Source organism: Candoia aspera, chromosome 2 (genome assembly GCF_035149785.1).
Source record: "Candoia aspera isolate rCanAsp1 chromosome 2, rCanAsp1.hap2, whole genome shotgun sequence".
In the NCBI taxonomy this organism is placed as follows: Eukaryota; Metazoa; Chordata; class Lepidosauria; order Squamata; family Boidae; genus Candoia; species Candoia aspera.
Window position 1 is genome coordinate 115251510 of NC_086154.1, and position 20833 is coordinate 115272342.

General features: G+C 43.4%; 1 protein-coding gene across 5 annotated transcripts in view; it reads right to left on the reverse strand.

Annotated features, from left to right (window-relative positions):
* Positions 1 to 459: 459 nt before the first annotated feature.
* Positions 460 to 20833, reverse strand: part of TBC1D16 (TBC1 domain family member 16) — a 65058-nt gene continuing 44684 nt past the window's right edge. For 3 of the 5 annotated variants that reach the window (XM_063293365.1, XM_063293364.1, XM_063293368.1), the window contains 9 exons: positions 15687 to 15884; positions 12198 to 12345; positions 8125 to 8292; positions 7351 to 7499; positions 5222 to 5356; positions 4457 to 4643; positions 3825 to 4004; positions 1488 to 1634; positions 460 to 1263 (listed from right to left, as the gene is read on the reverse strand). In XM_063293365.1, the coding sequence (XP_063149435.1) occupies positions 1018 to 1263; positions 1488 to 1634; positions 3825 to 4004; positions 4457 to 4643; positions 5222 to 5356; positions 7351 to 7499; positions 8125 to 8292; positions 12198 to 12345; positions 15687 to 15884 (1558 nt within the window). In that variant the 3' untranslated portion in view covers positions 460 to 1017. The remainder of the gene's footprint in view (positions 1264 to 1487; positions 1635 to 3824; positions 4005 to 4456; positions 4644 to 5221; positions 5357 to 7350; positions 7500 to 8124; positions 8293 to 12197; positions 12346 to 15686; positions 15885 to 20833) is intronic. The other 2 variants (XM_063293366.1, XM_063293367.1) reach the window with 2 other exon arrangements.

Consider the following 20833-nt stretch of genomic DNA (forward strand, 5'->3'; position numbering starts at 1 on the left):
GTATTTCAGGGTGATCCTACCTCTTGCAGTGTTTTTTTTTCTGCTATTTTAACCAGGAAACAGTAAAATCAACAGTAGTAAAACCGCAGAAGAGAAGGGCCTGGGACAGAGAGATGGAACGGGAAGAGGCGGCTGGTTTGAAAGGAGAGCATAATGGCTCAGAAACTCATAGCTCTCCTTCTCTGGCCACTGCAGTCCTCATCGGAGAAGCTCTTAAGGAAGCTAAATGCCTCAAAACATCTCCTCCAGTTGAGATACTGAGAAGAACTTTTGCCAGGATGTTTTGTTTAAGAAGTTTAAATCAAATAGTCCACATTCCATAATGTGTAATTTTGCATAATTTACACTCACAGTGAAGCTGTTGATTCTGACCTTCCTAATGGCAAACATCTGATGTGATATGGAGAAAAACTAAGGGCTTTTTAAGTGCAGTGACCAAGGTTTACTTGCACACTGAAATGTTTCCTCTGGAAACCCCAAAGTCTGCAATTTCATTCCTGTTCTTGGCAGACTATACTCCAGGTGATCACCCCGGCTTTACGTAAAGCCAGTGAGTGGTGCATTTTGGTTAGAGCAGTATGTGCACGCATAGGTGCCTGGGTGCACCCGGGCAAAGGAGCAAGGCTGCCCCTGCCCCTTCATCTACCATCCGGGTTGCTGGGTATGGATCCGTTTAGAAAGCTGTTGCTATTCCCGAAATGGCAAGTGGGAGACCCTGGGTCACTTTTGACCCTGATTCACCAGGCTCAGCCCCTCTCTCCATTTGTTCCACTACAAAGCAGCACCATGATCCGATCAACCCCCTTCCCGTTATGATGCACACCAAAATCAAACTCTGACCGCAAAGCAGGAGACTCTTCCATTCTGTATCATGTTTTGTCTCTTCCCATTACCATTTGGGATCAGAAGAAAACCACCCTTGTCCTTTCATCTTTTGCTTGCAGTGCCTCAACTGTGCTGAGTTTTCTGTGCCCCTGCTTTGCAGTCCTCACGTAGCTGGGATATAATCCTGAAAGGTCACTTCCGGAAAGCAAAGACCTCTCGTGTCTTAAGTCCCCTTCTGCACTCATTTCCTGACTTGGGAGAAGGCTCATCCACCATGCCCCCATATGGGCAGCTATCAGAGTCAGGGTGATTTCCAGTACACTCCACGGCAGGGATATAGCCACTGTCCCACATGCCTGTTCCACACAGTTTGCACAGGTCATGCAGGCTGCAAGGGATCCGGGGCAGCAGGCGGAACTGATACAGCAAACTTCTAGCCTGGAAGAGAGGTGGCATGAGATGTTTAGGTGCACTAAAGAGAAGAACAGTGGGCATCTGGAATAGCTGAGCTTGACTAAACCATGCCTATTTTAAGTCATAATGAAGGCTCATCACATCCCCTCCCAAACCCTCCCTCATTGGGCACAACGTTACGTGCGCTACTTTGAAGTCAATAAAATTCTTCCCAGCAGTTTTCCCTTGGAACTCTGGCATTGATTTACCTTCCTGAGTATGAGCTCCCCATTCATGTGCATGGCGAGGTTCCCAAAGTGTAGCAGCATCTGGTCAGTAGCCAGTTGCTGTTCGATGACATCATCCCCATAGATCACCACAATAGCCACACAGATGAAGAGATGGAAATAGTCTGTCTGCAGCAAAGTAACCAAGAAGGCAGCAATTAGTACTAACAATGCTTTGAAGAGGCTTCTTGGGCTAAGAAAAAGTGCCAAGAAATGGCAACAGAATAAGAAGCAAGTTATAGTGATCATGAAGTATATGACAAGATGGAACAGCAAAATTATTCCTCTCCCACCATTCAAAATGGTAAAGCAGCAACTTTAAGACAAAAAAAAGCACTCCACAGAATGCAGAACTTGTGGGGTGTTATGGCTTGAGTTTCAGACTATGAATAGATTAATCCAGAGCTCTCTTTTGCATTTCAGATATTTTCTCCTGTCCAATGCAGGCAGTGGATTATTTTCTTGAGGGAAATACAGGAAAACACGGAAAATAAATGTTCTGGAAAACCGGTTTTGGGGTCTGCAATCTCCAGCACAGACACCATTGGCAGATTGGCACTGCTTCCATCAGGGATATGCAGCAGTGACTGGCTACTATCAAGAGCTTTCAACCTCCAGGATGCTCAGGAGCAAGGGGCGAGTGAAACATTAGCTCGGATCTTGGGACAAGGAGAAGCAAAGCCACAGTCTCACCCACTGGCTTTCCTGGAGCTGCTGCCCTCCAGCTGCCTGGGGAACAAGGGGAAGGATGCCCAGCCAGGTGGGGGCCACCAGGTGGAGCAAGGCTGCTCATGCACAAACCTGAGCCCCACTGAATTCAACAGCATCTTCGCCTAGGAAGGAGTGCACCCAGTTGTGCTGGAGATCGCATTAGGAAAGATCAGAGGAACGCCTGGAAGACCGTCAGCAAGGGTCAAGGGAAACTGAGGACTGCCATTTTGTCACACTGCTAACAATGACTAGGATGTTATACATGGCCATCCTGCCCTGATGGCAGCTTCTCTGAAATATTTCTTCAGCCACAGTTAGTAGGAAACACGGAGGTTGCGATGCTGCCCCCTGCTGTCGGCTGAATGAGTCAAAGCCAGATGCTTCCAGAGGCAACACAACCATTTCACAACAGCCAAGCCACCGGAATGCGCTTCCATGCGGATTTTTAGAGAGCACTACCAAAAGTATCACAAATCTTACTTGAATGAGGGCTAAGGAAAAAGGAAGCCAAAACCGGTAGGCCAAGCTATAAATCCTGGTGCCCAAGATAGGTTAAATATACATATACATATACATATACATACATACATACATATATATATATATATATATATATTGATATATTGATATATTGATATACTTGAATAGAATGCATATGTGATTGGAAGTTAAAATATTTACAGCTGAAGCCCATGAAATCCAGGCAGGATTCTGTCTATGCAACTGTCAGCTTTATCTTTAAATGCCAGCAGTCTTTAGTGCTTCCCCCATACTTCAGATTTAGCACTTTGGCATTCAACTTGATATGCTTTATTAATGTATAATCGGGGGTCTGATGCTTTCCCTTCTAAGTTACGTTTGGCTGCAGGATTCAGTCAGATGTTGTTCCCACAGAAGTCTCGATCATCCAGCTAAAAGGCAGTGAAGCCAGAGCCAAGGAGAGCAGCCCTCCCGGCTGCTGCTTCGTGCTAATTTGAGGCAAGCTGCTCCAGGCATTTTCTCCCCCTTCCCCCCTCCTTGGACCACCACCAGAGAGCAACTCTTTGGCAAAGAGAAATTAGCGTTAGCAGCATGTGGTTAACATGGTTTGGTGGCAGCCTCCATTTGCAGGGCAACACTGGGTCCGACACAAACCATACGCTTGTTCCTGCTGTTGGGACCTGGGGCCAACCTCGCGGAGAGGCTGTGGAAGTTAGTCCCGGGGTATGTCTGTGGGCATCCCTCTCTCTCTGGAGAGAGCTCACACAGAGCAGGCATCAACCTTTACAGCCTGGGGGAGAGCAAGGTGGCCAGGCTGCAGACGCAACCACACAGTATTTCAGGCAGGAGGGATTTCAGGCTGATGGGCGGGGGACGGCGACAAGAGTGGCCCGGAAGCCCCAAAATGGACCGTCGGAGTGAAATTTGCATCTGGTTGTGTAATGTCAGAGGAAACAAATGGGGGTGGGGGACACTAAGGAGGCCAGCAGATTGCTCAGCTGAGAGCGGGGGCACGTTCTGCTCATCCCCATCAAGGCCAGGGCAGGGAGCTGGAAAGTAGGGGCCGCAATGGGCAGCAGCTCCTGCTGGAGGAGGGCAGGGCCTGGCAAAGCTGCCCCCAGGCCTCACCTGGTAGTGAGCCCAGCAGGCTTCCCACATGCGCAGAGCTTCGGCATCCGGAAACTCTCGCTTAAAGCAGAGGAGGATCCAGCGGTGGCAAAAAAGCATCTGAAGGCCGTCCTCCCCAAGGGAGGCCAGGTGCTGGTAGAAGCGGACGTGCATCAGCCGCAGCAGTTCTCGCAGGTACATCTGCAAAGAGAAAATGGTGCTCAGCTCAGCCACAGCCTGCTTCAGCGGGGGAAGAGGAAGAGGCGAGAGAGTGACCGTCACAGTTTCTCCTTTTGGTTTTTCTGTGTTCCCTCTTGACACCCTCCTGGATCCATAGAAGCTCACACACCTGCCAGAGCTGGTTGCATTGGTTGACATACCAACCAATTCAAAAAATATCAGGCAAACAACAAGGATGCTGGATCTGCACAAGAAGCACTGGGAGCTGCCAGGAGGTGGGCATTTCTGCATTGCCAGGGCCTCTTGTGAGCACAACTTTCCTGTATCTGCTTATTCACATTCTTCCATTTCTCCCGTGGGATACACAGGGTCACCAGCAGCCTCACATGCAGCTACCATGCTCTGGATTTCTTTGGAAATGACAGGGAGGGGAATGGAGGGAAAGAAAGGAGGCCCTCAGCTCCAAGCCTCACCAGTTGCTTCTCCATATCCTCATCCCGAGGGGAACTGATGAAGATTGTGTTCTGCATCAAACCGACAAAGCACCAGAAAGTATCCGATTCATCCAGAACCTCAGCGAGGATGGGGGCCACGAGGTCAGACATTCCCTGGGAATAGCCAATGGCTGGGTTGTACACTGCATAGTTCAGCAAGATCCGCCTAAGAAGGGGACAGTAAAAAAAAACGAAGTGAGGTTAGGATGATGGAAGTCAGAAAGAACTCTGTTCTTCCCCTGCCAAGGAATCACTGGCCTGAAGCTCCTTTTAAAACAAAGGAAAATGGGGAGAAAAGGACAACCACAACACAGAGAATATGTAACTTCCAGAACAGGAACTACTCCTTTGATCTCCCACCTGCAGTATTGGGCATAAAGCTCTTATCTTCCTGGGTTGTTGTCAGGCAGCCTTTCCTACCATAATGCCCTTCAGTTAATTGGCCCGCAGCCCTTTAAATTCCCAGCCAATGTATGTTTGGAACCTTCTGGCTAGGAATTCTGAGACACGCAGGCCACATCCAGAGGGCCCCAGAATGGGAAAGGCTGTTTAAAGAGACAAGGCACATGAAGCATTTGAAACTGCTTTACACTAGTATTAGCCACTTCAGGGGAAAGGGCCTGAGACTTTCTCAGAGTTGCCTGGAAGTCCTCTGGAGGATTTTGTCCAAGCAGGAACGAATTTGGATTTACCAATTAGGTGCACTCAGTGTACTGTCTGTTACTAATCGGGCAAAATTATCACCTCATAGTCTCCACATTGGGGTTGTTCTCTCCTCGGAAAAACTGGTTACTCCGGTCAGTCCTCACCACGTCTTTATCAACAGTGAACTGCACATTCCTCCAGAATGCCTTCTGCTCATCTGGTGCTAGGGAGAGCCTGAGGAACACATTAGTTATTGTACACGTATGCTAGAGCTTTGCAGTGTGTCATATTCAGTTGGAAAGAGATGCTCTGGAATGCGTGGGAGTGCGTATCCAGCACCTGCTGCTACTCATTAAAGCAACTGTGTCTTTTTTCTAGGCTGCTGCAAAGGGCTTCCAATGCAGCTGCACAATCCTAGAAACGTCTTGAATGAGCTGCAGACAGGTGCCATGTTTGCATTCCAACACATTCTGAAGCTTCTCTTCCCAATACAAAGCACTGCACAGCCCTAACATATACTACTTTTGCACTCCAGATAGGGCACACAGGAGTAAATCATATACAACATGCAAAATGATAAGTAGAATACTGTTTTCTTTAAAAAAGCAGTTATAAGCTTAGTTCTGCATCAGCTTAAAATCCCCAAAGACCACCCCCAAAATTAGACTCATCTGATTATTGGCAGTAGAATTAGCACTAACCTAGCTCCCCTTGGCAAGAGGTCACAAAAATCAAAAACAGCCAAGACAGCCTTCTTTTCCACCGCAACTAAATGTGCTTCTGACAATAGTGGGACTGAGGGAAGAGCCTTGCAGTTCTAAATGGAAGAATGCACCCTTTCAACTAACCAAATCCCAAGACACAAACCAGTAGCCTGAAATACACGGCATGTAACAAGGGGGGCACGTGCTTCCTACAACTCACCCTCATCAATAGCCTGAGTGTAGGGTTCTGCACTTGGTGAAATTTCCAGACACTTTTCAAAGGCAGACCCATGAAGAGTATGCTACTATACCCCAAATAAGACAGAATATGTCAAGGGTGCAAGTCACAGTCCTAGTTTTTATTGTGCAAATACATTCCTGGTCAGGTTCAGAGGTGAATCCACCATATGCAAATGGAAAAGCTTGAGTTTTCACAGTGAGTGTGACCCCAACTAACACTGTTTGGAACCTGATTTCCTGCTCTTCCTTCTGATTGACCACAAAGCTTCAGGTTCAGCTGCTTCTGAAAAATCTGTGCAGATTCTGTCCTAACAGTCAGGAATCACGCTGAGACAATAGGTCTCTAGTGTTTATTACTGCTACATAAGACAGAATCCTAACAAAGTGAAGAAGCATGGGAAAAACCCAGACAGATAAACCCCAAAAGTTAAGGCGGGTCTGATCTGTGTCTCTTTGAATGGCTGCTTAATTCCTCAGTACTACGCATGCGTTTGCCCCCCTGGATAGGGGCTCCCTCCTGCTCGCCATCAGTACTCATGACAGATTCCTTGGAACTAGATAAGAAGTAGGGACAGAGCTGGTGTCATCAGATTATTGGTGGTACCAAGCCTTAAAACTCTAGATGACCTCTCCCAACAGTTGTTTATATGTAAATATAGTCAGCCCTACAGACCCAATCATTATGTTTGTAAACCATATTTTATTATTTGACATGTGAAACCAGCTGTGATTCTTTCAACAAATCATATTTAAAGAAATCATGGCTTAATGTGACATGTGAATCAGGTCTCTGATATACTTCTTTCACCTGGAACTCTCTTTCCCAGCCAAATCTCCCTCTATCCACCACAACTGTAATGGGTACACCCTACTTCTGTTTACAACAACATGGATGCTTTGAGCAAGGGACTGGTTCTTAGTTATGAGAGAGCCAGTTCAGCATTGTGATGAAGGTGCTGGGCTAGAAACCAGGAGATAGAGAGTTCTAGTCCCTTAGGCATGAAAGCTGGCTGGGTGACTTTAGGTCAGTCACACTCTCAGCCCAACCCCCCTCACAGGAACGTTGTTATGGAGAAAATAGGAGGAGGAAGGAGTATTAGGTATGTTTGCCACCTTGAGAAAAAGAAAGAAGGTGGGATAAAAAGATGATGATGATGACGTCACTGCTGCCTGGGAAGTTTACCAGAAGAGGAATTGGGTGGAGAGATAAGGGGATGGAGTAAGGGGAGGGCAAAGTAATTTTACAACAGTATCTTGACACATTAGCCATCTCTTCCCAGCCACCTTTTCTGTTGGATCTCAAAATATTCCTCTCTCTTTGCAATACGGAGAGACTCCCTCTCTTCTGAAGTGGATTCATAGTTATAGTAGCTTAACAAGAATGGCCAAACTTCACCACGAATTGAGACATCGATCCCACCAAAGAAAATAGCCTAGGGAGGGAAGAAGAATGAGAACCTAGTTCAGAGAAAAGTGTCATAGTTTGTGAAACGGAACTCTTTTTACTCTCCTTGACAAGAGCTCCCTTGATTCAGGAGCTACAATCTGCATATGCTGGGAGGGAAAGCAGAGCCCTCCCATTTCCCAGGGGAGATACAAATCAAACTAATTTCAATGTCAATAAGTCCCCTGGAGGGCCTATACAATTAACGCATCATTCTCACGTCACAGCTTAATCCCCGGTCTTGGAAGCGGTACACTTGGACCCAGCCTTGCACAGATATTCCACCTCTTATTTATTCGAAGCCAGACAGTTTTGAGCACTTTCTTGGGCTTGAGGGGCGGCACAAGCACCCCTGGCAGTAACTGCAGGTCCCCCCATCTCAGAGAGTCGTGGCAGACAATGCACTAGCAGCAGTCAAATTTGGGAAGGAGGGGGGCTGTATTCTGCTGCACTTAACTAATTCAGTTTCTCCCCTCTTGCAAGGATGAGGCCCAAACCAGGGACAATGGACAGATCCCTGACAAAATGAGCCCAGAGCCTCAAAGTCTGCCAGAGCGAGGCTCCCCTGTTGAAACTAGCAGAGCAAAACATGCCACCGGTGAGGTCCTTCTCACCTTCCGCAGCTTGTACTCTTCTTCTACTTGGCCAGCCTTGTTTAAATGACGAAGCCACACAGAGACATCTAAACGCTTATACGCGTTCTCCTCCGGGTGGGTCTCGGATGAGGGGAGCTTGGGCCGGCGAATGGAGAACTGCATGCAGGTCTTCATGTCAGTGAGCTGCTAATTGGAAGCAAAAGAGGAAAGTGAAGGGTCCTGTCATGGCTGCATCGGCCTCAGGTATCCCGCTCATCTTGACACCACCCTGGGAGAACAACCAACCCACCCCTGGAAATTGGGGAATGCTGCTGGCCTGGGCCAGAGAACAGAACTGGAGGAATTGAGGTTCTGAGCCCCCTAAACTGCTTTGTTGTTTGCTTCCTTTCCCACTCCTCCCTGTCCAAGATCACAGTTCACCCAGCTTACAGCCATATCTCAAGTATGCCCTGGAATGCATGTAATAAGTTACATCTGATTGGCCACATACAAAAGCACCGCTGTTAGGGAAGAGAGAAGCAGCAGCGCCAGGCTCTCGGAGGACGCTTGCCATTCCGGGGCAAAAACTGCAGCTGACATTTAATTTAAAAATCAAAAGGTTGCTCCACAGAAATGCAAGCCCCTGTGGCACTATAATGAGAGGAAAACAGCAGGAGAAATGGGGGGGGGGGAATTGCGGGGAGGGGAGGAAGGGAATTTAGAAATCACTGTTTCTAACAAGCATCTCCCGTACCTTTAAACACATAATTAAGACCTTTGCAAAGTCTTTGTGCTGATTAGAGAAAGGTTTGACAGCAGGTCTTGCCAAAACAGGATTGAAATGGACTGTAAAGAGCACAGAATGAACAATTTCCAGAAGGGGCAGCTGTGCCATTCTGCTTCAGCAACAAAACAACACCGAGTCTTGTGGCACATTAATGACTATTTTATTATAGCATAAGTTTTCATGGACTACATCCACTGGCATCGGGTGGGCAGTGGGAGTTAAGGGACTTAGGGGGAAGAAATGGCGAACTGAAGATGGCTCCGCAAAAAGCGGAGCCAAGGACTGCGGCGGAATGAAGAGCCGGAGAAGAGACTGGCTCTTTGTAATTCCTCTCCAGACAAAGAGAGAACTTGAGATCACCCACAAGTGCTCCAGACAGCTGCTCCTCGTGAGGAGACCACAAGACAGCGGTCTCCGGCAGGTTTAGAGCTCTGGGAGATGAGAGAATAGCAAACCACGGTTGGCACCTTCAAAAGGACACTGGGTTCACATACTTCCTTTTCTAATCACTTTCAGAAATTGTTTGTTAACTGCTTTTCAGCTACTAGGAACCTTTGGATCGACAAGTTTTACAGCACTGGGTGAGTTTCCTTCAATCCTTAGCAAAGGAAGTCTTAACTACATGTTTAAGAACTTAAAAAACATTTTAAATAAAAAAATTATTGGAATTAATTATAAAGAATCCTTCCCATGGGAAAATGCTTTTCTTTTGAATTCTTAAAAATAATAATAAGACTTTAAACATTGGACATTAGAGGAAAAATGGAACTAAAGATTATAATTAAAGGAGAAGAACACTAAAACTCGACTTACTAATATAGAATGAAGCAAAATATTTTAACCTGGGACATATTGAAAGATATTTTTGAACAATGGACCCAGAAGTTAATTTTAAGAGTGTCTGCCTCTATAGATAGACTGTGTTTAAAATATAATATGGGAGAAGAACTAGTTTTACCTGACAAGACTGAGACTGACTTGAAAGTCGATTTAAAAATGACAGGCTACAACACAGAAAAATATGTTACACTGGACATACAAAAGAAACCAGCTGATGTTTTAATAATTAAAAGGGATATACAAATAATAAACCAAGAAAGTGACCTGGATAATTTTCCTATATTGGATTTACAAAAGAGGCTTGTTAAATCTTTGAAGAATTTTATGAGAAGGAACAAAGAAAAAATGAAAAGAAATCAAGTTCTGCAACATTATTTGAAGGGACTCAAGATCAAGATGGTTAGAAATAAAAGGAAGGAATATAAAGTTGGTTTATTTGACCAAGGTTAAAATAGTTATATTTTATTAAAATATAATAAAAATAACTCTTAATGGACTTTTGCTGACATCAGGACTGAAATGATGAGGCCTTATGGATTTTTTTTAAAGCTAAGAGATGGCATATGGGAAGAAGAGATCATTTGTTGTATTTTAAGAGAAGGTGATAAGTTACTAAAACTGTGTAAACTTATTGTGATGAAGGGGGAAGTCATTTTTTCATATATTTCTTTTCTTTTTCTTTACTATATTATTTTCTCTTCCTTTTCTCTTTCTCAATTTTCTCTCAATTTTCTTCTTTCTTTTATGTACCTTTTACTTTTTATTCTTTCATTTTTTAAAGTTTGTATTAGTTTTAATTGTTGTAAATTGTAATCTTTAATAAAATTACTATTTAAAAAAAGACTGTGTGGGCAGTGCAGATGCTGATACATCCTAGACAGGAATTCAAATCCCTCCCCTTTCAAGTGTTAGAAAAACAAGTCTACAGGAAAGCTACCCACATCAATCAAGTGCTCCATTACCAAAGTAACAATCCCACCTCCCACAAGAGAAGCTGTGTAAGAACATTATTCAGACGAGCACGTACACACTGCAGCAACCCAGAACACCAGAAGAAGGAAACAGATAATCTGTACAGCATCTTCCAACAAAATGGATACCTTCTCAACTTCATCAAAAAGTGCCTCACCACCCAGCCCAATACAACCCAACCCAACCCAACCAACAGAAGCTATGAAAAGGATAACACTGCCATACATCAGAAACATCTCAGAAACCACCAACAGACTGTTACAACCACATGGCATCACTGTAGCACATAAACCAACTAAAACTCTTCAAAACATATTAAGTAACCCAAAATACTCAATAGCCCAAGAAGAAAAAACAGGAGTCATCTACAATCTACAGTGCAAGGACTGTAACAGCTACTATGTAGGAGAGACAGGCAGAAGACTAGCAGAGTGCATCCACGAACACCAACTAGCAGTCAGAAGACACGATGAGAACTCCTTAATCTCACAACACATGGACAGACTCAACCACAGTTTCAACTGGGAAACCATGAGCATCCTAAACCAAGCCAAATCCAAAAACGCCAGAGAATTCCTGGAAGCCTGGCACTCAGACAAAGCAGCCATCAACAGACACATAGAGGTAAACAACATTTACATACCATTCAAAAGAGACAATAGAAAAGCCAAAAGACCAGTACACTCCCTTGCCAGCAATCAACACCCAGATATGCAAAGATAAACACCAGGATTAACACCAGATGAATAATCAAACAGCACAATACACCCTAATCAAGGAACTATTAACTCAGGCAATCAACCAAGCAGCAAACAGCCCAGTCAAAGAACTCCCAAGGAGAGAACAACACCCCGACCAACACAAGCAGGGCAAGCCACGGTATATAAACTGAGAGCAAGGCCCACTCCCTCTTCGCACTGAAAATGTTGCCTAGTCTGGCAATGAAACGTCTGCAAGAAAACAACAAGGCTCAGAGAGCACAAAAGACTCCACAGTTCATCTCTCCTCATACCAAGCAAAATGGAAAAGACAAATGACTGCTTGCAATTCTGTGCCCATGTTTATCTGCAGCCAACCTGTCATGCACAATCACGGAGAGCATCAATAACCCAAAGAAATGAGACTAGGCCCAAATCTTCAATGCCCAATAAAACATTCTATGCTGCCACCCCCACCACCCCCATTGTTCTTTAGCATGGCTACATTCCTGCCAGCTACTTCTGGTTATGTAATGTGTTCTCTATCTATCCATCCCAGTTTTAGAAGAAATAAATATTTTGGATGCCTCCACTACATCTAAAACAAAGCCAGGAAGTACTGCTGCTCCTACTTCTCCAGTATAAGAAAGAACCAGCTGAGCTTTCTGAGTTTGCAAGCCCAGGCAGTTATCCAGAGGCTGTCACGAAGAAGGACGAAAACTACTAAGGCTGAATCCCTGTGTTTTGTCATCAGATGACTTGGTGATTTTCATGTGCACATGGGGGTTTCCCCCCTTTGGTCTAGTCCAACTTACCTGGTCTTTGAGATGGGTCTCTGTGCAATACTTCCATTGCTGAAACACTTCGGAAAGTTTATCCAGGCCACCATGGTGAAAGTGAAAAATCTTATACTGACTCTCCCGGCTAGCCACCACCAACTGCCCACTGGTGCAGGCCTCATCACTGAAAGAAAAGGTGCAGAGAGAGATGCAGGAATACAGAGTCAGCAAAATTTATTAGCTAGATTGCCTTGTGCTGGGAGCCTCTGAGACAGATGGTAAAGCTGGGTTGGGAACACTGCATGCCCGTTACCATTTCTGCAGGGTGCCAAGTGTACTAAGGGAGGACTTTACTCTGTTAACCACTGTCACAAGCTAATGCTTGAGAAACAAAACAGATGCTACTAGCCTTCCAGCGTAGTCAGAAGCCTGTGTCCGACGTGGCTCCCATTATTGCCCCACATCTCTTCCAAGGCCTCTCCTCACTTACCCGCTTGTTTTACCATTCACTTCCCCGTAGAATGTGCCAGCAAGGACTGAAATGGCAAATTTCCTTGAGAACTCCAAACCGCAATCAAAATGAATTATGGAAATAATCTGACCTTACTTTGCATAATATATTCTGAGCACATACTTTGATTTTCCCCCCTGGGGGTAGACATTGCCTTTCATTTTCTCCCCTGCAGAGCACACACGGCTCTGATTATGAACCAGCATAGCCAAATTGTAGCTTGTGAAGTCTTTAGGAATCAGGGCATGCCACACACTTCTGGGTACCCAGTGAAGTGCCTGGCCTGCATCTGGTAGTACTTACCAGATTGTTTATGGTAATCAGCCTGAGTCTTGGTATGCTCGGCAAATCCTAAGGATATGGATCTGGGCAAAAGAATTGAGGAACTGGCTGCCAAGGTCAGTTTGCTTCTCCCTTAAACTCCTCATGGCAAGGCGTAAATAATTATTAAGCTAGATAGACCTACAAGTGAGATAACAGGTGGATCTGAAGGATGATTAGATAGAAAATTACTCCTTTTAACCTTAAGCTTTCTTACATTAATGGTGGATAAGAAAGAATCTTGTGGCAGTTCAGTGGGACCACTGGTTCCTGTGACTCTCAGGAATCCCAGCTTTGCTGGGAACAAATGCAATATATTTCTAAACCTCGTGTTTTAACATGTCATCACTTGGGCTGGTGACAACACAACTAAATAATAATAGAGCTCAAGGGAGTGGAAGAAAGGGACAAAAAAAATAGCTTGCTTGATAATTCCAAATTGCAACTTTTAAAATTACATAATTATATTTTTCCAAATCTGTACTTTATGTGGATATGTGTTTAAGAACAGCAGGATAATCCTGTAGAATTATAATGTAACATCTTCATATTTGTTTTATAAATATTACAAGCAAATTCTGTTAATTACCTGAAAATAATAAATAGCTAAAGTTTTTCAGCCCTCCCCACTTTTAAATGAAGAGGCTTCACTTCCTCTCCTCTAGCTTGTACAGATTCTGGTTGTTATGGACCTGCCTTCTTGTTTATGTGGCCAGCCTGGACCATGTCAAACTTACCTACTCAACTGCACAGTCACTAGAGATCAAAGCAAAAGGGAAAGAGGATGACAGGGAAAGGATGAGGGGACAGAGCTATAAATATATATGAAATGTTTAGGGCAAAGAGACTACCAAAATTCACAGAGAGACAGGCAAGGGACTAATCCCACAGCTGGGAAACAGAATGGACTGCATTGTTCCCAATCCTCAGGACCACTCATTAAACAACAGCTATGTACGTGGCCTATCACTTAGCTACTAGCCCATGTAAAATAGTTGCCCCAATTTGGCACCCTCTGGATGCATTGAACTACAATTCCAAAAATTATCTCTTGGTACCTGGAAGAATTTTGGGAACTTTTGTTCAGCACAACTTGGAGGGCCGGTTATGAAAAACATGGCAAAAAACATCCTGTGTTTAAAACAGCAGAGACAACATACTATTTAGGAAAATTATTATCGGGAAGTTGTTCCCTCAATTAGTAAGCATCTGTAATATCATTCTTTATATATTTGTGTAAGTAATTATCCTGTTCCCCCTCCCCAACTATCTCAACACAGCAAACAAAAACCTCTTGGGTAACTATGGACTATATAAGCTCACTCCACTCATTTTAGTTGAGTTCACAGTCTACAATCTTGCCATCAGAGCACACCAATTTTAAGCTCAGAGTAATTTATGTAATTCAAGCAAACCTTGTCATCTTTGTTGTTGAGAGAACATAGTGTGCTGGGGAAATTAAGTGTAGGATGGCTTTTTCCAATGTGGTTTTCTTGGAAGCAACTACAACTCCCCATACCCCCAGGCAGCATACAGTCACCCAAAAGCAAAGGGCTGTCCCTTTCTCAGCTTTATTTTCTCAGATCTTCACAGCTACCCAGAGAAACACAAGTATAGCCCTGATCTCACAACACAAGGACAGACTCAACCATAGTTTCAGCTGGGAAACTGTCAGCATCCTAGACCAAGCTAAATCCAAAAACGCTAGGGAATTCCTGGAAGCTTGGCACGCAGACAAGTCAACCGTCAACAGACACATAGAGATAAACCACATTTACACACCATTCAAAAGAGACCATAAAAAAGCTAAGAAGGAAACATAAAGACCATAATACATCCTCTCCAGCAACCAACACCTAGATAAGCAGGCATTGACACCAGGCAAACAATCAAGCAGAAAACAAGGAACTAATCAAGGCACTACCAAGGAAAAAGCCACACCCCAACCAACACTGGCAGGGCAAGCTACTGAATATAAACAGGGAGCAAGGCCCACACTCCCTAGCACTGATGATGTTACCTAGTTGGGTAATGAAACATCTGCAAGCAAACAACCAAGCTCAGAGAGCACCAAGGACTCCATAGTCCTGATAATCTGTATTGCTTGGGCCACCAGAGCCACTTCCAAGAGAAGTAATGAGGCAACCTTCACTTTTCAACTTATAATAATAATAATAATAATAATAATAATGAGGAGGGGGAGGAGGGGGAGGGGGGAGGGGGATCATCTAGAGACATGGGGGAAAAGAAAGCACCAGCAGAAATTCTCAGGACCAAATTATGTACTACCTTGGAAAGACAGTATTTGCCAAGGTCATGTGTAATCCCAACCTCCAGAAGCTGACTTTTATATAGGTAAGAAGAGCCACTTTACATATGGATACACAGAAGCTGGTCTGCTTCTGAGTCACTCTTTCTGCCAGTTCAGTGAAATTCTTTTGCAACCCAGACCAGTGTTCCTTTGTCACTTATTCAAGACCTACAGGTACACAGGGTAAATGTGGTCTGAACGCCAGCAGATGAGGATGGATGATATCATCACTCCAAGGAAGAATGTGGCAGCATGAAATCTTTTTAGAAGAGCTTCTCCGAAAGAAAAGTCAAGGATGAAAACTCATTTTGGTTTTGCTGTGATGTCACACATCTAGGGAATAGGGCAATGCTAGACATGTCTGAACATTATCAAATCGTACCTGAAAAAAAGGCGAAGAGACCTCATCTGTCCCAGGTCAACTCTGAAGACCCCACAGATCTGTTCCAAGGCAAACACCTTCTGTTGCTCATCCCATCTGGAGGTCTGCACCTGCCCATTATTCTCCTGGAACTGGGAACTGGGATCAAGGCTTGAACTGGAACTGGTTGAGTGAGTCATGAGGCTTTCACATGGATCTCTACACCAAAGGTAGAAATGGACAAATAAAGCAAGGAGGTAGTATGAGGCAGAACAATACTAATTGCAAGAAGCAGTGGTATAGTTGCTGAAGGGTTGACGGGGGAAATCCAGGTTGGACTCCATTTTGCTACAAAGCCAATTCTATTACTCTGGCAAGTAACTCCAACCTAAACTCATCCCTGCACATGCATGCACGCACATACACATACATATAGACTCAAATGAGTAAATGGTCTTAGAGATTTGGAAACATAATTAACTAACCATACTTGAATCATTAAAATTTACTTTAGCTTAGTTAATTGCTATTGCACACCAGCACTCCTAATTCCACAAATGAACTTTTCTTATCTATTTCTCACCACCCTCTTCCCAATCTCAAATCAATCGATCAATCAATCAAAGTTTATTGATTAGCCCTTAGGCCATATCAGACAATCTCAAATCACTCAACCACCCTGCTTGGTAAAAAGCTTTTCAAATAGATGAGAACCTAGTTCAGACTGAGGTAAGGGTTATCTCCAGGGGCCACAACGTTACAAGGACAAAATGAAAAACAGTGGTTGTCTCTAGTACCTTTGCAAAAAAGGAGGCAAGTGATGTGAAAAAGAGTGTGATCTCCTAATTGTGAATGGACAAGGAGAAGTTCAGTTTGTTCCATTTCTGCCAAGGGGTTACTGGGCAGCCTTGGGTAAGCTTCTCAGTTATAGTCACAGCCCCATTTTGTAAAAGTGCCAACTTCTCAAAAAAGATCTTCCTGAGTGCAAAGAATATTGCTATGCACTTCACACATAAAACAGGCTATTATCTAGTGTTAATTTTTCATGTTCTTGCTATAGCAGGAAAGATGTGAATGTGGGAAGCCACCCAAATCAGACCACTGACCTACTTAACCCAACACTGTATTTCAAACCCTCAGACAGAGGTCCCTCCTAAGCATTTCACCAAGAAATTTTGCAACCCAAAATACCAGGAACGGAACTTCTAAAAAGTATGTAGAACATTTCTGTAGACTTTCCTTTTCTAGAGCAAGGAGTCAAGTCCCACAGAGCTGGACAAGTCCAAGGAAGCAAGAATAAGGAAGTAAGGAAGGCACCTCTAATGCCAGTATTAGAGGCAGATACAGCATCTTAGAATTGCAGTTAGAATCTCAAGCCTCATTTATTAGCAAATTCATTAAGGTGGAGTCTCTCAGAATGTTCTGAATTGTTTCTTCCCAAGTTTCTTGCCACCTGGACTGAGCTGCCTCTTATGAGGTAAACTATGAAGGGACTCCCCTCCTATCTGTTATTTATGCTGCACAATCCCTGTGTTACTTTCCAGACCACCACCACCCCACCAGTTTGTCGCATTGTGTTTTCTCCTATTTTAGTGTCAGGCAAGGTATCTGGAAAATATGGCTGATCTGAGGTATCGTATACTTGCTTATTTAAGCATTTCTTAGCACATTCTCTCCCCATCAAAAGCTTTGTGATGCACACAAAAAGTCCCTAAACAGCCTTTATTGTTCATATGTCAGCAGATGCTAAGCTGCCAGAGAATCTGCATTCACTTTTACCAAGGAATAGCAACCCTGTTTATGTGTGGCCTGCACTGATTTTCATATGGTTTCTGAAAGAACAGCAACTACAACTTGCAAATGTTCCACTGTGCCTCTATGCATTTTAGAAAAGAAGATGAAAACAACCTACTTCTCAGCATCTCTCAGATTAAAATCTATGAAAATCTGGGACACACGTCTTTCGGAAAAGCCATTTTAAAAACTGAAAAGCTTCTAGCTAGTTGGGGTGTGCCATATCCCTGACAGATGCAATCCAGGGAATACTCTGGCTATCCCTTGTCCTAGAAATTTAAAATACCAGAGGGCCATTTTCTCTTGGGACCACTGTATCATATCTGGGGCAGAAAAAATGGTGCTACAAGTGACTAAACAGAAGACACTGGGAATGAACAAGGAGAAGTGTCAAGAAAGTGAACTCAGGAGATACTGCTGCTGTTGCTCCAAAACGGAGCAGAGAGTTTAGATTTCAGTCATCTGCCCACTCCTTCCTGAAGGAGGAAAACCAGCAATGTGCTGGGAAATAAGTGAATCTGAAACTGTGACCTCCTGGATCTGGAAAAGGCCAATCTATTTGAGCAATCTGAATGGGCTCTCCTGTGAAATCATGGTTTGCAAAACAAGGGAAGGAGAAAATACAAAAGCAGCCCCCTGAAAGGCCACTTTATGCAATGTTTTCTAATCCGCTTATTGAACAATGCAGGTGCTGAATAATGAAGAAATCACACACTCAGCATGCTAGTGTGGATCCCCACCCCCCAATCGCCTTTCCTAACCTGACAACAATGCTCCATGAGCTGGGGCTGCATGAGGCCATTGGAAGAGCCTTATTTTTAGCATTCCCCAGTGGCTGGGGTCCTTGCATTCCCTTACGCATTCCCCAGATAGTCAGCTGGTAGGCCACATTGTTCGCAGAGCCCTTGGGAGAAGACTAAGTTTACCACTGCACCCTGAAACCAGACTCGGTACACACAGCTGCACAGTACAGTCTCACTATAAAGTAGCTGCAGCAACTGACCACCCAATGTCCCAAAATGTTAAATACCTGCTAGCTTTTTAAGCTAAAATCAAGCTACTTTGGACTTCAAGTGAAATGCTCTTATTTCTGGCAGACTTCGGGCTCTTGGTTTTAGGGCCCTCTGATGTTGCTGCCTCTTTCCCACAACCAGGACAGAACTCATGTCCTGTTCTACAAAAGGAGCTTCTGCTAATCCTAAACCTACATGTACCTCATAAACAATAGGACCGAGCGAACAGAGGCAGAAATGACAGATAAATCCAGGATCATAATTCAGTTTCGTATGGTGCTGCATCATGACTGCACTGTATCTAAATGCTGCTATATATATGTTTGGCCTAAGTAGTACTTTTGCTCCTGCAAATACTTGGGATAGGCCTCTCGAGCTATGGATGAATGAGACCACTCTGTGCTGAAGTTTTGTGAGAAGTGTTATTGTATGGCATTTGATTCCCTCCTTATATTCCTCAAACCAGCTAGAATAAATGGTCAAGAATTAGTAGAGCTTGGAAGAAACGTAACACTTCTTTGCTGTGGCTGGCGTAATCTTTAAAATGACAGTATTACATAAAAGCAGGCCAGCATATTCGTCCCCTGTGGTCCAAAGAGGAAGAAACAACTTAAAATGCTATTACGGACAAGCTGTAGAAAAAGGCTGTCTTTGCATCAAGGACCCCACTGAGATTACAAACACCCTGTCTGTATTCGCTCATTACTCTTAAGCAGATCAATTAAAGACTACTTGGCTGTATTTGCAAATGTGTTAATCTTGGTTAGTTTTAACCTTGGCTAGTTTTTGTGGTTTATTATTTATTTATTTATTATCCCGCCTTTATTATTTTTATAAATAACTCAAGGTTTAGTGTCTAGGATAAACCCAGCCTATTTGGTTAGTTTAAGGTTCTAGTACTGAACCTGGAAATGAATAAATTTGGTGAATAGATTAAGCATGTGGTGTAAATCCTCACACTGTTTTGGTTAAATCACTTCTAGAATGTCAGCTACATTGTTAACATTTATCACCCTGTTAAATATTGGTAAATCAACATTATCCCCCTGGAGGAGCTGTAAGGTAAGCACGCCAAATACTAGAAGAAACAGAAATGCAATACAAGCAAGCAAAATGTCCTTTACATCCAATTTGGTTAGGTAATCATGGAAGAACTGGTGAGCTATCTTTGCCAGAAAAATGCAAGTGGACAGGTCAGGGGCAAAGAAGGCATTGCCAAGGGTCCAGAAGCCCAGCAGAATGGTTGAAATACGGTACAGGGACCATGGGCTGAACAACAGTCAAAATCTACCTCTCTGTTCCTTCAGTGGGCAGAGAGAGAGAGAGAGAGAGAGAGAGAGAGATATTGTGTGTGTGTGTGTGTATCAGTGGCCTTCATAAGAAAAAATGGTACAGGAAAGGTCCTTTTTCCATCCAAAAGGAAAGTGCTATTAAAAGGAAAATTTCCAAGTACAATTAAAGGGGGGAACTACTTTGAAAAACGAGAAAAAAAGAATAAAATCTAATTTGTCTTCTTGCATGAGATCTTGCAAATTTTCAACAATTAAAAAAAGCATTTAAACTTAATTATATTACTTAATATTACTTCTTAAATTAAATTATAAAATTAATTTTAATTTAATGTAATTTAATTAATTTTAATTTAATTAATTTTAATTTAATTAATTTTGATTTAATTAATTTTAATTTTAAATTAATTAAAATTACTTTTTGAATTTTTAGGAGCCTATAATATTACAGGCTCACTTCCATTGCATTACTGTTCCTTCTGGGGGCTAGATGTTATCAGTGATGACACAAACACCAGCTTACAGGACCTCAGAAAAGCAGTAACTGGTAAACCGATGACCATAGGGCCACAAGGCATTGGAAGCATCTAAATGACTGAATAACGGCAACAATATCAAATGATGGTGCCTGCTACCTGAAAAACTTGCTGACATATGGTGTACAGGAAATGTGGAAAAGAACAATACAGTAATGCAATATATACCATTCACCTTGCTAGCCCAATTAAGTTAATTCTCTCAGTGAATTTACAAATAATTCATATTCAAAATGGGCCTTGAATCATTCAGAAGCTTGCATACTGGCTAAGGACCCTCTGTAGATATCTGTTTGTTTGTTTACCAAAGCCACCCATCTTATAGTCCACTGGAGTTGGGCAGGCAATAAATTTAAATAAATAAATAAATAATAAAATAATAATTTTACAAAAGTTACTCTGGGCAGCTTATAAGATTAAAACAGACAAACCCACCACACATAACCATGCCCTCCCCTGCGCCCCCACTCACCATCACCAGCAGCAGGGCTCATCATCACCCATTTGTTGATAACGATGCACTGTTTAAACCATCA